The sequence below is a fragment of the Lichenostomus cassidix genome, chromosome 8, assembly GCF_008360975.1.
Source record: "Lichenostomus cassidix isolate B80296 chromosome 8, HeHo_3.0, whole genome shotgun sequence".
NCBI lineage: Eukaryota > Metazoa > Chordata > Aves > Passeriformes > Meliphagidae > Lichenostomus > Lichenostomus cassidix.
The window spans coordinates 30241684-30257144 of NC_139489.1; the positions used below are offsets into that span (position 1 = coordinate 30241684).

General features: G+C 43.3%; 1 protein-coding gene and 1 long non-coding RNA gene across 6 annotated transcripts in view; one reads left to right on the plus strand and one right to left on the minus strand.

The window, feature by feature from the left end:
- The first annotated feature begins 14 nt into the window (after nt 1-14).
- On the plus strand, nt 15-3063 carry LOC146434254 (uncharacterized). Its single transcript, XR_014853887.1, has 2 exons — nt 15-460; nt 780-3063. It is a non-coding gene; the product is annotated as an uncharacterized LOC146434254 (long non-coding RNA).
- NPL (N-acetylneuraminate pyruvate lyase) overlaps nt 2049-15461 on the minus strand; it is a 28104-nt gene continuing 14691 nt past the window's right edge. Inside the window, exons 1-12 of one of the 5 annotated variants that reach the window (XM_085068756.1) lie at nt 11606-13595; nt 10736-10804; nt 9066-9139; nt 8604-8691; nt 7414-7471; nt 7255-7330; nt 5872-5964; nt 5406-5554; nt 5164-5210; nt 4320-4404; nt 3642-3681; nt 2049-2566 (exon numbers count right to left, since the gene is read on the minus strand). In XM_085068756.1, the coding sequence (XP_084924882.1) occupies nt 2415-2566; nt 3642-3681; nt 4320-4404; nt 5164-5210; nt 5406-5554; nt 5872-5964; nt 7255-7330; nt 7414-7471; nt 8604-8691; nt 9066-9139; nt 10736-10800 (927 nt within the window). In that variant the 5' untranslated portion in view covers nt 10801-10804; nt 11606-13595 and the 3' untranslated portion in view covers nt 2049-2414. Of the gene's footprint in view, nt 2567-3641; nt 3682-4319; nt 4405-5163; nt 5211-5405; nt 5555-5871; nt 5965-7254; nt 7331-7413; nt 7472-8603; nt 8813-8915; nt 8991-9065; nt 9140-10735; nt 10805-10980; nt 11120-11605; nt 13596-15461 lie in introns of those variants that run through there. The other 4 variants (XM_085068757.1, XM_085068758.1, XM_085068759.1 and 1 more) reach the window with 4 other exon arrangements.

Consider the following 15461-nt stretch of genomic DNA (forward strand, 5'->3'; position numbering starts at 1 on the left):
GGCGGCCGGGAGGGAGCAGGGGAGCGCCCAGCGCGTCACCTCCGTCCTCCCTCCAGCGCCCCGCGACCGCGCTCCTGAATAAGGCAGCACCGCCTTGGCTTCCTGCTGAATAGTGTGCTTCTCAAGCAAAGTACTTAAACAATCGTTCTTTTTCAGCGTTTTGGATCTTTCTGAGGGACTTCTATGGGGATGAATGTTTAATATGTGGAATGAAGGAAATAAAACAGCTGAGAGGCGTAACTGGTTTCAGGGAGTTATGTAGGAAGTGATCCTTTATTGGTATTTGGGATCACGATGTTGGTGTGAATGATCAAATACTGAAGTCATTATGTGGATAAGAAAAGGGGTCAAAAAGCCTCCAACCAACGTCTTGCACTTGCAGCTCACTCCGGAGCAAATAAGCATGGATCTGAAAAGTGATTTCATGTGCCGTCTGGAGCAGGATCGGGAATTACAGAGGGTAAGTGTGCTTCCTGGGACCTGTCGTCTTTGGACTAGGCTCTTTCTTTTCCAGAAGGCGTTGAACGTAACACAAAGTGTGTGAGGCTGGATTTCAGTACAAATACACACCACGTTTTCAGAAGTGCTGGATGTTCCACTGGGATGGATGTGGGGATGAGTTGTGCTGTGCCAGGAAAAAATAGAAACTATGGCCTGTTCTTTGGCAGTTCCTCCTTTGCGTAAGGGAAAAGAGTAGAAAAATAAGGCAAAGTATAGATGTGGAGCAAAACGGGCTGATTTTTGGAGATTTTTGAAATGTTCTGGATTTTTTTTTCCAGATCCAGGAAGAGAGGGAGGCCTTACCTGTGAAGAATTTTGAAAGTGAAATTCTGGATACAATCCATCACAATTGTGTTGTTGTCATCCATGGTGCCACTGGTTGTGGCAAAACCACCCAAGTGCCCCAGTATATCCTGGATCAATCTCCCTTCCTTCCAGCCCCACTGCCATCATTCCCTTCGTGAGGAGCAGTCAGGGCACGAGATCCTTCATGTGTGAGCCACAGGGACCATCAGCCAGTAAGAGGTTCAGCCCGGGGCACAAAAAACCGCACCTTTTAATCTGACAGCAGATGATTTTCTCTGGTGAGACCCCACCCTGCAGAGCTGCCTCCAGCTCTGTGGCCCCCAACATCAGGGCATGGAGCTGCTGGAGCGAATCCAGAGAAGGCCTTGAAGATGCTCCAAGGGTTGGAGACCCTTTGCTCTGGAGACAAGGCTGGGAGAGCTGGGGGTGTTCAGCTTGGAGAGGAGAAGGCTCAAGGGATGCCTTAGCACCCCTTCCAGTGCCTAAAGGGGCTCCAAGAGAGCTGTGATAAGGGGTGGAGGGACAGGACAAGAGGCGGACAAGGGGTGGAGGGACAGGACAAGAGGGAATAGCTTCCCACTGACAGAGGGCAGGGTTACATGGGATATTGGGAAGAAATTCTTCCCTGTGAGGGTGGTAAGGCCCTGGCACAGGATGTCCAGAGAAGCTGTGGCTGCCCCATCCTTGGGATTGTCCAAGGCCAGGTTGGAATCACATTCCCTGCAGTAGAGCCCCAGGTTCAGCCTGGCACAGTAGCAGGCTAGTCCAGTGGATGGTGTCCCTGCCTATGGCAGGGGTTGGAATAAGATAATTTTAAGGTCCCTTCCATCCCAAACCCTTCTAGGTTTCTATGATTCTATGCCTTCCTTATCTGCTTGACAGCATTCTGCACTGCCACATGGAGGTGCACAGCTCAGTCGTGGCTTTGTTTCTGTCCTGAGGAAAAAAAATTGAGAAATACCTGCTTATTAGTGATCCAAAGCTTGCTGTTACAAAAGGGATTTCTTTTTTAAATTTTGCATTAAGGTGTATAAACGCAGACATCAGACAGCAGCAGGATTTTACATGCACAGACAGTGTCCTAGTGACTCTGACTAACGGACACCAGTCTGGACAACCTGATGGTGTCAAACTGCTGCTTAAACACATAGTGTAGAGTCATCATGGAGAGGACAAAACACCATCCAGCTGAAAAGGAGACTGATCTTCCTCCTTTCTAAGCAAAAATCATCAGCCTCCTCTTCCAACTGGGAAAAATTTGCTTTTTTTATTAAATCCCAGTCTGTGCTGGATTGTGCAGAGCTCCAGGGCAGCAGTGTAAAATGCAGGGCCACATGTGCCCCAGCAAAGCCAGCTTTAACAGGAAGGGGCTTGGGCACATTGCCAGTTGCCTGAAAGAAATCATAGCCCATCATGTGGGGAATATGCCACATGGCAGAGAATCCCAGAAAAGGAACCTTCAGATCGACATGGAAGTGAACAATATCATAGACAGATGTGGTACTTGGGGATGTGGCTTAGTGGTGGACGTGGGAGTGTCAGGTTAATGGTTGAACCTGATGGTCTTAGAGGACTTTCTCAACCTTGATGATTCCATGATTCTATGATCAGACATCATCAGGCCACACAATGCTGTCCAGCTTGGCTTTGGCCTTGACGATGAACTCACTGGAGGCATCAACAAGAGGAAGCCGTGGCGGTCCCATGGGAATACCAGAAACAAAAGTCATTACAGCTTTGGTCTCTGCAACACCAAAACCTAGGTAAACAAAAGTAAAATCAGGACATTTGCAGACCATTTTCCTTAAAGCAGCCTTAATACAGGTATTCAAAAAAAGCAGCAGCATAGATTTTCTGTGTAATCCAGCATCAATCAGGCTTCAAGCACTTCTCAGAAGCAAGAACACTATAATTGAAAAATTCCTGCAGACAGGAATGGCACTGCAGTAAAAATTACACCTACTTACTATATTTATTCATATGTAGCCATCCGCCGGTGCAGACTCACACAGAGCCAAGACTTGAGAATGGCAACATCCTGCTCTCTGTCTATAGCTCATGACCCCTTATGTACCTCTGGAAATCTAGTGTTTGCCTATGAGGCTAAAAAAAAAAGTGGAATTCCTCTGACTTTGAACCCAAGAAATATAATTAGGCTCTAAAGCTCAGCAAGATTCATCAGGGCTTGTATTTGTACAGCAAACCCACAGTGAACAGTTCTCCTCATTAAATGTCTGATTTAATTTAATTTAAACATTTCCTGTCTGTTGCAGTCTCCCTACACCACTCTTCTTTGTTTTAATTGCTTTTTATATTTAAACTTGATTTTGTTTCTAGAAATCATTCAATGTTAACATGTTTTGGCCTTGTACAGCCTTCAACAAAGTTCCTCTTAAATTACAGCAAGGCAGGAGAGAGAAATATCAGAGCTGTTTTTCTACTTGGGCACCACCATTTCAGAAAAATTACTGTGAAAATAAAGCTAGAAATGAGCTTTTGGAGACGTAAGGAAAGCAAACCTAACAAAAAAACTCAACCCACAGAAACAGTCAGGATAAGAACAAGGGTAAATCACAGTCACAGCTTTAAATCTGTGAGATTTCACAGCAGAAGGAAGGAAGGGAGAGTGGAATCTGTCAGGGATGCTTAGTCAGCTCCCTTTGTTGAGCTCCCAGCTGCCATTAGGTTGGGAAACAGCAGATGAAATAGTTTTTCACTGCAAAATCTTTCAGGAAGGAAGTTCTAAGACTACAGCAACACGAGACTTTGAGGAGCACAAAGTCTGCACCTTTAAACATAATGAGGGGAAAAGGCAGTGTTTACTGTTTACTCACCCAGTTTGATGACAAAGTTGAGAAATTCCCCAGTGAGAAACTAGAAAAGACCGACAGTAGTTTATTAACACCCTCAAATTTTAAGGTGCAAAATCATCTAAAACTACTATATCTTATGTATCTTGTATAACGTTTGCACAGCTTTGAGAAAAGCCCTTGGCCACCTGGCCAGTCTCTGAGAAATACAAATTGAATTCCACTGGAATAGGGGAAGGATACCACAAATAAAAACATGAGATTGTATACCGATGGCTCAGAACTCCCCATAAATCTTCAAACTGCCCAAAACCAAGGGGCATGAAAGCAGAGCTGATTTGGGACAGCTTTCTGCCCTACCTCAATTAGGTGATCCTCAGAATATTCCTAGTCAAGGGGCTTGGCCACCATGGGTTTGTTCAAGGAAAAAGGCCAGACCATTGCTCACTTGCACAGATGAGATTAGAGAGTTGAAGGGTAAGCGAGGTAAGTTGATGCGAGGCAGGTCTTGGTTAAAGGGTAGTAAGGAATGGTCAAAAAGGTGAGGAGGGATGAATAACAAGAAGGGGGCGTTGGAGATGAAAGAATTTTTCTTTAATAAAGCTGCCTCAGTATGGATGACAAAACCACATGGAGAACAGCCACAGTATAGCTCGAAGAGAAAGAAGGTTGCTCCCAGCAGGGCCTGGGAAGATGCTGTACCTGATACTTCTGTGCCAAAGCAAGGTCTGGCTTTGCAAAAGCTTGCAACATCAGATTGGCTTGTCGGCCCAAATAGTTGTATGTACTGTCAAAAAAACCCCCCAAAAATAGAATTGGTAAATGCAAAGGAGGAACTTAAAACCAGTGAAACAAAAGAAATAACCACAGGCTTTTGCTGTTGACATTGTCGTTATTATTATGAGAGAAATTTGTGCAATCTACATGTGGTGCAATCTACTGTCAAGCTCCATGGAAGAATTAGAGAGCAGATTTCTCTTCCCATTTTTTTCCAAATGGAACTGTTTTCAAAATTAAAAATAAAAAGACACCATCGGGCAATAAGGAAAATCTATCACTTAACTTTCCAGTTGCTTGTTCATTTAATGGATTGTCTAGATGGAAACACAGATATCACACAGTAATTAATCTAATCAGTGTGGTATGAGGGGCAGAGGATAAATCAGAAATTAAACTCAGAACAGCCCTTTTCCTCATGGACTGCTCATGTGAACTAATGATTTTAACCTCTCCGGGCTTTGGTTCCTTACCCAATGAAGACAGAAATTATCTCCTACTTCAAAAGCTACCACAAAGATAAAAGGTATGTTGAAACCATTGGGTCAGCTTAGAAACCACAGCAGTAATCATCCAAAGTAAAATAATCTGAGATCCCAGGTTCACTAAGACTGGGGCTAGATTATGTCTCTGTTTGCCTCTGTACATCCCTATCCTGCAAAATCCTCCATTGCTATGATGGAAGTCAGTCAGGAAAATACTACGCACATAGTGGAAGATAAAACAGCACAAGGTATGTGTGAGGGGAAGGAGTCCAAGCCATACTGACCTTCCAACTGCTCCATTTGCCCCTACTGCCAGTGCACCCAACAGTTGCTATTTTGGGGTGGGGAGAGGGAAAAAAAGAAGGTAAAAAACATTTTACTTCATGTAATAAAGTCAAGTAAAAAAAGGGGGTGCTGGGAGGGAGCAGCAAAACTGTCTTGCACTGAATGTCCAGGGTTACTTCTTCCCCAAGGCTGAAGCAAGAGAGTGCCTTAGAAGAAATTATTTTTAAGAGAAGCTTCTTACCTCATCCACCCCATAAAAAAATTCAAACTGCCCTGTTTCATTCTTGTTTATGCACTGTGCCAGGTCCAAGAGGTCTGTGTCGCTGAACTTCACACCCTGGAAGGTGGGGATCCGTGCTTTTATCCCATCCAGCAACTCTTCCACACGAACTGTGGAATTCAGAATTCAGTTAGCAATCTCATATGAGGGCACACAGCCCTGTTCTGGGAGAGTTCCCTGCCTTGTCTCCGAGAGAAAGACTTCGTATTTTACAAGCTGTTCACTTTTGGCCTAAGCCTAGTAAACTATACAGCTCTAAAACAACAAGTAAGACAACAAAGAGTAAGACTCTTTTACCAGATCAGAAGAAGCTTAGGAATGAACTGGCAACAATACATTTAAGACTAAATATAAATTCATGTGTTCAGAAACACCACATAACCTGCTGTCCAGAGCAAATAACCAAACATCTGTACTCTGTACTTACTCTTCACACCTGTCAGAGGAGGAATGTGATAGTAATAAAATGGAACCTCAGGGGCTTCAGACGCGACCTTCTGTAAGAAAGCAACCAGCTGATCTGGAAAGAAAGAGTCAAGTATCCCGTAAGAGAATGAGACTATCCATGGGGAGACAGCAGATTCACAGCATCAGGGGTGTGGAGAGGCCTCAGCTTGTGCACCACACACAGGGAGTCATACAAAACCCTTTACATGTAATAAAATACTGAATGTGACATAAATCAGGGAAGACCTAAAGAAAGGCAAAGACAATTATACTTTTAAACCAAACCAGTTTCAGTAGCTCGTATTCATTCTTACAGGTGTAACTCAGGCATGCTCTCACATGTGCCGGACCTGTGTGCCAAGTGGTCTCAGCAGGATCACTTGTGTGCAACAGAGGACAAGAGATCAAGTTCATATTTACCTCCCTGCGGTATTGCTTGGTGAGGATGATGAACAGGGTTTTGGACAACTTTTTTTGCACCATTTTAGGAATGAAAGAGTTGTTATGGTTGACATTTTTCCTGAGAATCTTGTTCACTGCATCCTTCACAGATCTTAGACAATTTTGACATCAGACAATCTTTGACAAAGAAGGAAGAATGGCAAAAAACCCCCAGTGCTGAACACTCACTGCTATGCGACTCTCAGCAAAGTTTCTGCTGACTTTTGTGCTTTTTGCTTGTGTGCAGTCTGGTTTTTTTGCTGCTTTTGTGCAGTCTGATTGCCACTGTATCCCGGCTGTCAATATCAGTCATTCTGACAACCCACTCTGGTTTCTTCTGGTGCTTTCATATGAACATTTCCATTCAGGATTCATTTAGACAACTTTTAATATTTATTTTAAAAACCTTCACTTCATGTGGTTCTTTTATGTTATTGTCAGGATCTTAGGGACAAAATACTCAGTTTGTAAGTTTTGAGGTGATCTTAGGTGGACAGAACCAAACCTGATCACCTCAGTAACAAGAGCCACACCTGTGTATCAGCAGTTCCTCAACCTGGTCAGTGCCCAGCAAGAGTCAGCATGGAACCAGCTGCTTCCTAGTGCAGCCCAGATCAAGCATAAACCCCAAACCATAGATTCAGAACACAGACTAGTTAACTAGTCTTTCCATAAGCAACTCTTCTTTTTACAAGAGGCTAACAAAATACATCCCAAAAGACATCCTTCCCACTTCCTACCAGGACAATTCTGTTCTCGCTGATCTTTAAAAAATGCTTCTTGCAGGTTTTGCTTTTCCCATGACAGTTGTGCAAATATTGTCACCAGAATATTTTCCAAAGAAAGCTGACTGCATTAGTCCTTTATTTATTATGAAGGTTGGGAGGGCAATAAAAAGACCTCTGCAATCACATCTACTCACCTTTGTTTGTGGGTTTGAAGAAGAAGGGGGCTATGACAGCAATGCCACCAGCACCTATGGCTGCTGCATGTCTTGCCTATAAAAGACAGAGTAGAAAGTATCTGAAGGTACATCTGCTTCTATTTTCCACACACAGAGTGAAAAATACCATATACACACCAGCTCTTGGCACTCCAGCAGACTCAGTGCCCCCACATGAATGATCACATGATCCAATCTGCACCAAAAAAAAAATCAAATTCAGAAGGTTCTGGGGAGGTTTCAGTGATAGTAAAAACTACCAGGTTGCCAAAATGGCTTGCTTCAGGCCAGGCAGCCACAGAGCAAGAGCCTAAAAAAAAGTTGAGTCTGTGTTGACCTGATGAGCAGGACCATGAGGCAAATGCTGACAGTGACAAGCAGCTGATGGTGGAAGAAAGAAAACACATTTGTAAACATGAATCATGTGTGACTTCTTGCTGTTGTACTTGCAAGGCTGACAGGAGGGATAAATCTTAGCATTTTAGTAGGAAATTGAAATTAAGACATGAAAAATTAAAGGGAAGGCTGCAAAGAGTAAAGGAAAGCAAAGTATATCTTTACTTTCTAAACCTATTTCTCTGCAGATCTACCAGAAGAGTTCAACTTCACAGCAGCACCTTTGACTGCTTGTCTGCTCTGCCAAGGGAATCCTCCATGTTCCAGGCCATCAATCCCATGGCTATTTTTCTCCTTTATATCCATAGGAGGTATGGATATAAAGGCTATGAATCTGAAAGCTGTGATCCTTCAGACCAGTTTGTTTCTGCTCGTTATCCTTCTCCCCCAAAATACCTCCTCCTCTGCACATCCTCTGACCCAGCAACCAAGAGAAAGGCAGCAGTGAGGGGTACTAGGCTATGACAGGTACAAGAAATGGAGAATGGAGCTGCAACTGGATACACAGCTGCAGATCCAGACTGAATTCTTTCTTCTGTCACTGATTTTGCACCTTTAGGGATGTAGTTAAGCACTTGACACCTGAGCTTCAGTAACACGAAATAATGTAATACACTAAAAGATTCAGAAATGCTCTTTATTTTCATTTCTCCTCAAGAGTAAGCAAAAGGTACAGCCCTTCTTTTCCAAGCCCTTTCTCAACACCTGCCCCCTGCGTACCAAGGAGAAGGACTCTCGCAAGCTCTCTAAGCAACAGAAACAGACACCAGCTAACTGGCAGCGACAAAAACATACTTCTGTGATAAAGGAGCTGAGGAACAAAGCCCAGCAACAAAATATTTTAAAAAAAAGGCATCATCAAACTTGGTTTTGCAATCAGGCATTATTATAACACAAGATCTGCAATCCCCCACTCCCTCTCAGTTACTCACTTGTCTTTTCCTTGGCACATCCATTCTTCTGCTAACTGCTTCCTCTCCTTGATGCTAAGGGACAGGCCTTCTCCTGTTGTGCCATTCACTGTTTCAACACAACACAACACAACACAACACACTGGCTGAGGCCTCCTACACACATCGGTTTCACTGAAGACAAGAACTGACATTTTTGAGTTGGGAAGAATCACTCAGATGAGTCTTCTCTGTAAACACATTATCCATTCATCTCTGGGAATGTCACCTTTTGCAGGCAATGCTTATTTTATCCCCCACAGAAATGGGGGCAAAACCAAATGCCTTAAGTACCTGTTGCACTCTCTCCACTGGTGAATATAAATGGCCAGGATGATCTCACATCCACATTCCCTCCCACTACAGCTCCTATTGCGTAAGATAACACAGGATTCCCATCCAGGCAAAAGAGCTGTAACACAGTGTCTGTTAAAAAACACTTACCAAAAACGTTCTTCACGTTCTGCTCATTTACCAGATAATCCACATACTGACAAATCACTGGGAGGTTAATTTGTCTGCAATAAAAGGAACCACAGCAACCATTAAGTCTCCACCCACAGTTATTTTAAACATAGCGATTAAGAAACAAAAAAAACACCATGTATTTTGAAGTCTTGCATTTGTATACACACAGATTACCCAGAGGTAAGAAACCCTCGACATTTAATGTCTGAAGTAGCTCAGCTCAGCTCTTGAATTCTCTCTTCCAGTTTCTCTTCCTCATGACAAGTAGTTCACTGTTCCAAACTTTTATTGGGAATTACTGTAGGCTCATCAGAGCAGAGAACTTTTTTTTGAGATACAAGAGAACAGAAGACATTAAAACCTTTTTATCGTTTGAGAGAAACAAGAGTCCTCTTGAGAGCACAAAGATATTTGTGCAAGTGCTGGCAATGGTTAAACTATGCTTGTAACTGCTGGATATGGAGAGTGAAATGGCATCTGCTGAATGTGGCTTTGATCACTCTCTCATGAAAGGATGAGGAAAGCAAGCAAATTCCCTGTCAAAAAGGGGACACAGAATTCTAGGGTTATCTTTTCTGCAAGACAAACTTATTTCATTTACTACTGTATAATATTTCACTGTTGTTTTCATTTGTCCAAAGTACAGATCAACCCTATGGTCTGGAAGTCAATACTGGTGCCTTGACCGGTTTTATACATCACTCAAAATTCCATAGTTGCCTTCCCAGAACATATCTCATAAGGACCATGCAGTCCAGGCAGAGGGCTCAGGTCACTCTCTAAATACCATGTTGCAATAAATTTGAGTTGTATTAAAAAAAAAAATCAGAAATAAGTTTCCTTTAAAGCAACAATCAAAGCAGTGACTGCAACGGAATGAGTTCCCAGACTGGGATGGAGCCATGTTTTTCAGCACTTAAAGTAAAGTTCACTTTTGACATCTGTATTAGCAAATCTCCACTGTCTCTCCCAAAAGCACGTACACATCCTGACACATCCCCCACCAGAGCTCAGGGTTCTCTGCTGATTCCAAACAACTTGGTCTTGCAGCCTCAAAACGCAGTGAGGAGGCTTCTGTTTGCCACCCCTACTCTGAAAAAAGCTGAATTTCAAGTTTCAGTTTGATGTTATTTTCAAAACAGTGCTGCACTTGCAGTATTTTCTTCAAGTTTATACCAATTCTGTGAGCACACAGACACACGTGACTGCACGCATGACTTAGCTAGGGCAGAGAGAACTCTAAAAGGCCTTCAGATTCTGACAATTATTTTCTAGCTCTCAAGAGCTCTTTTTAACTAGGACTGCAATTTTCCTTACACAAATGTGAAAACACTGCAATACTCTACACATGTAACTATACGATGATTTAATTTGCACCTACAAAGCAACAGAAAAAGGGATATGAGACTAATCCAAACTCTCCAAACCCAGACCCGCAGCACTTGATGGGCAACAGAAGCAAGCAGAGAAAAGGAAATCTCACTCTGGTCCTAGTTGGACGAATGTAATAGTCCCCCCAATCCCATTAGAGGAAAAAAAAAAAAAAAAAAAAAAAAGGCAAGAAAACAAGCAGATCAGTTCCGAATAAAAAAGAACGAAAACAGGGGTGGAAGCAAACAGTAATCAGTGGAACTCTGACAGCTCACCCATCCGGAGTCATTGGAGTGATGGTAGCAGCGACAAGACCCTCTAACTTCTTTCCGGGTTTCATTGAGCTGTTTGGAAAAAAAGAGCTATTGCCATCTCTGTTCGAGTCCTTCTGTGAAAAGGTGAAAACCCCGCGGGCTGTGCAGCCGAGCCCGCCGGGCAGGGAGCGCGGTTCTGCAGAGACGCGGGCTCCGAGCCTTTCCCGAGAAAGCGGATGGCGGGATCCACCCGGCTCCTCCCTCACCTCGCTTAGCCCCGGCAGCGGCTCCCAGGGCCGCTTCAGCGGCGCCCTGGGAAATGCTGTGCGGGCAGGAGGCGGCGACAGAGGCGGGGGCCGCGGCAGCTGCGGCCGGCTCTGCAAAGCCAGCCCTGCTCAGCCTAGCCACAGCCTAGCCACAGCCTAACCGTACCCTCCATATCAGCTTCCCCATCTCCACCCAGCCTGCCCCTGCCCAGCGCATCCTCTGCCGGCCCCGCAGCCCCCCATGGCCCCTCAGCACAGCCGCGACCCTACTGCTCCTGGTAGGCTCCTACTGCTCACACTCTGTGCAAGAGATAAGGCTAGTTTGGGTTATTCATCATTATCTGCAAACTTCAACATCAAAATAAATAAATGAACCGCTAAATATTAATAGGATGGAGACAAACATAAAATCTTGGAATTATTTGGGTTGGAAGGGGCCTTAAAAGGTCACCCTGTGCCACCCCCTGCCATGGGCAGGGACACCTTCCACTAGACCAGGTTGCTCCAAGCCCCATCCAACGTGGCCTTGGACACTTCCAGGGATGGGGCAGCCACAGCTTCCCTGGGCAACCAGTGCCAGGGCCTCACCACCTTCACAGGGAGGAATTTCTTCTAAATATCTCACCTAATGTTGTCTTCTCAGACCTGCCGAGGTGCTGGAAGCACTCCCAATGACAGTGCAGTGTCCCTGCTCTGGGACACATGGACGGATCCATGTCCGTGTGTGAGAAAGACAAATGGAGCTCAGGCCACCTGTTCCTCGCATGCAGCCCAACATGTGGTTTTACCAGATGTGTACCGTGTCCAATGTGGAGTGTGGGCTCCATGGCAGCTGTGCACAGCACAATCCTCTCTCCCATCAGAGCCACAGCTGGGCCAGGAGTCAAATCTGCTCCCAGTAGATCTGAACAGCAGACTACTAGCACTCCATAAGGCAAGGTACTGCCCTGAATAGATTAATAGCAATACACTTTCAAAAAATATTTTTAAAAATTGTCTTCAGTGTGCATTTTCACAACTGCCATTAGAGCATGTTTTCAGAGCACCCAGTGCTCACAGAGAGAACAATCCCCCGTTGTGTGATCCAGGAGCACATTTTTAATGTATTCACATAATAATCCCAGCAGTTTGGGGCTGTGGTATTCCTCCTCCACTCCAAAATATGCTCACCGTGGGCTGTTAGCATGCAGAGATCACTTTCTCTGGGGTTTGGCCTTACTAGCATCTCCTCACAAAGCACGTGTATTTCCCTTTTCTTAGAGGCTCATCTTGTTCTTCCTTTCTCTACACTCTTCCTTTCCCATGCTTAATTTCTCTTTCTCCAGGCTCAACAGTTCCAGCTCTCACAACTTCTTCCACCTCCCCAAAGCACCAGTGTATTTCTGGAAGTTCAGAGACAATTCAGTGTTCTACAGAGCCATTTAGAGAAAGTCAACATGGTTTTCTACATATTTTAATGCAGTTTTAGAGCTACTTCATGCTGTTGACAGCACCAGACAGAAGATTTACAGTAGCCTGGAGTGGTTTAGAGCTGCATAAAACTCTGTAGGAGTCACAGATTGGCATACAAGGGTTTTAGAGCTGCCTTGAGCTCTTCAGAGCAATTTTAAAGCTGCATGGTGGAGTTCAGAGTTGTACAGCAGACATTTAGAGGCATTTTAGATGCATTTAGAGACATTAGTGCTGCTTGCAGCAACATAGAGCAGCTTTAAATCAGTTTAGAGGTGCTCTGAGGTGGTGAGAAGAGGTTTAGAAGAGCTAAAGCAGTTTAGTGCTTTACAGGAGTTCAGGCACACTTCACAGGACTTTAGAGCTGCTTAGAACTGTTTATAGGGGGTTAAGAGGAGTTACATCAACTTAGAGCAGTTCAGAGTGGTTTAAGAGGGCTTCAGAAGAGTTTTAGCACTGTCTCTAAGCAGGAGTTCCAGAACTGCAGAAAGGAGTTCTAGAGCAGTGGCAAGAAAAATGAGGAGGGCTTGAGATCTGTTTTGAAGCATTTTACAGCTACTTTAAGCAGAGTAGTAGTGTTGTTTAGAGGATTTTCACAGTGGAAATTTTAGAGGAATCTGTAACTTCCAACTGTTGTTTGTAGCCAATTAGAAGAGTTTTAGACTGTTGAGATAGGTTGTAGAGCAGTGGTAGTGCATTTTAGAGGTCTTTAAGCTTTCTAGAGTATTGTGGAGTTCTTTAAAGAAGTTCACACTGGTTTAGCACTCTGGAGTGTTTTAGAATCAGTTAAAAGATTTTAAAAGGTGTAACTTCGGAGTGTAATAATAGCTTTTTCAGAGCTCCTCAGAAGTGTTTTGTAGCTGTCTAGTGGTATTTTAGAGGGGTTCAGAGTACCTCACAGCATATTCAAGGAGGTTTAGAGGTCCTTAGAGGAGTTTAAGAGGCCCAGAGGAAATTCACAGATCTTCAAATCAATACAGAGGAGTTCTAGATACAGATGAATCTAAAAGCTGCTTAGAGGAGGTTTAGAAAGATGCTAGTGAAGTTTAGAGGACTCAAGCACTCTATGAAGAGATATTACAGCACCTCAGAACTACTTAGTGTGCCTCTGAGGAGTTCTGGAGGAATTTGGAACTATTTTTCAGATCTTTAGAGCTGTTTCAGGAAGTGTGATGTGGTGGATCCCTAAACCACAACAGTGTAAAGGTATTTTAAAGGTGGCAATAAAGTGTTGAAGGTATTTAACATGGTTCAGTAGCAGTCTAGAGTTGATTAAAAGAGTTTTGGAGTGGTTTAGAGATTGCTTAGAGTTGTGGAAATTACATCTCATTTGAGGCAATTGCCTCGTTTGAGAAATACGGAGTTCCCTACAGCTCTTTAGAGCTGATTAAAGGATTTTAGAGCAATTTAGAAGACGTACAGAGTAGTTTAGAGATGCCTAGAGGAGTTTAGTATCTTACAGTGGTTCAGAGACATTTTGAGAAATTTTAGAGTTGGCCCAGCCAATCACCTCCTCAGTTCAGGGTTTGGACTGTCTTCCCATATTTGGTCACTGTTTCTGACTCCCCTCACAGCCCCTGTCCGTCTCCCCCACTATCACACACCGAGGGTTTCCTGTTTCAGGGCAGTCTTTGCTTACTTGTGGAAGAAATGCAATTAAGAAAATGATGGTAAAGATTCTAAGACTTTCTGAAATACCAGGAAAAAAAAAAACCAAAAAAACCCACACCCCTGTGCTTTAGCCAAAAGGAATGCTTCAATGGCTGTGGGAATTTACATTCAGGAGAACCTGAATACATGAACTGACATCCAGGTTCCAAAATCTGCACTGTAAATTTCAGGTAAGGCAGAAGAGGAGTTCAAGCTGTCTGCAGCTGCAGCACCTTGTGACTGAAAAAGTGTCTTCCCACTTGCAAATAAACAGTACAGTGTCAGTGGTGCCAAGACTCAGAGGGCAATAAGGACACCAGTGAAAGCAGCAACAAAACGCAGTTGCTATTTTTCCAAAGTATAGCGATAAAAACACAGTTTTGAATAGATTTTAGCAACTTTTCTATAAGGAAAAGAAGATGAATGTCAAAAGCTTATTTAAATAACGTCATAAGGTAATTTCAAATAGCGAAGTTATAAACACTCTTTTGCTGCCATATGCCAACAGGGTGGACCCATATATTTAATAAGAACTCCATTATTCAAATAAATTATTTGCTGAAGGAGCTTAATTACTAAAGCCAAAGGCCCTGCAAGTCTCCTTCAGACTTTTTGTTGTTACTGTATAAACTTTTCCAATTCTTTCTACACTGACTACAACTTACCACCCATCCTTTACTTCTATTTTCCCCAAATCACAGTTCACTTTACATATATACAGTTTTGACATCTGGGCTTTCCCATTTCTCAAGGGCACTTCTGGTCTGGCATAATTACACTATGCTTTTGTCTCTTTTTCTCTGCAATAAGTAAATGTATCCAGATGTAATTTTCTTTCAAAGACAGACCCAAGTCTATTTGCAGAACAAATAAGTACTCAAGCCTAAATGAAAATTCAGAAAGAGCGCACCTGTGAAAGTGATTAAATTGTTAAATACCATCATGGCGGGCTGCTATTCAGAAGTACAACATCTGGGGATTGGATGTGATGTCATTATCTCCCTCCCTCCCTCATTTACTCTGCCCTAAATCTAAAGGTGTAAAAATCAAAATAAATAATGACTTCTCAGATCCTAAATTTGCATTTTACACTATTAAGTTTTCTGTTGATTCTACCTGAAAACTTGCCAGTTTGACTGTTCTAGAATTAAGCATAACCTGGAGGATTTTCCCAACTTAGCATTTTCTTAACTCTCTTACACAGACATTCCCCGATAGGGAGTTCAAACTATAAGCTCTTTAAGGCCCCTTCAAACACAAACTGTTCTGTGATTCTCTAATTCAGGCTGATGTGTCTGCTGCATAAAAGATGATTAAGGCACCAAGTTGTTAATTTTTTAGATGTTAAGATGCTTTGCCATTAAGAGTCAACAAAAGTATAA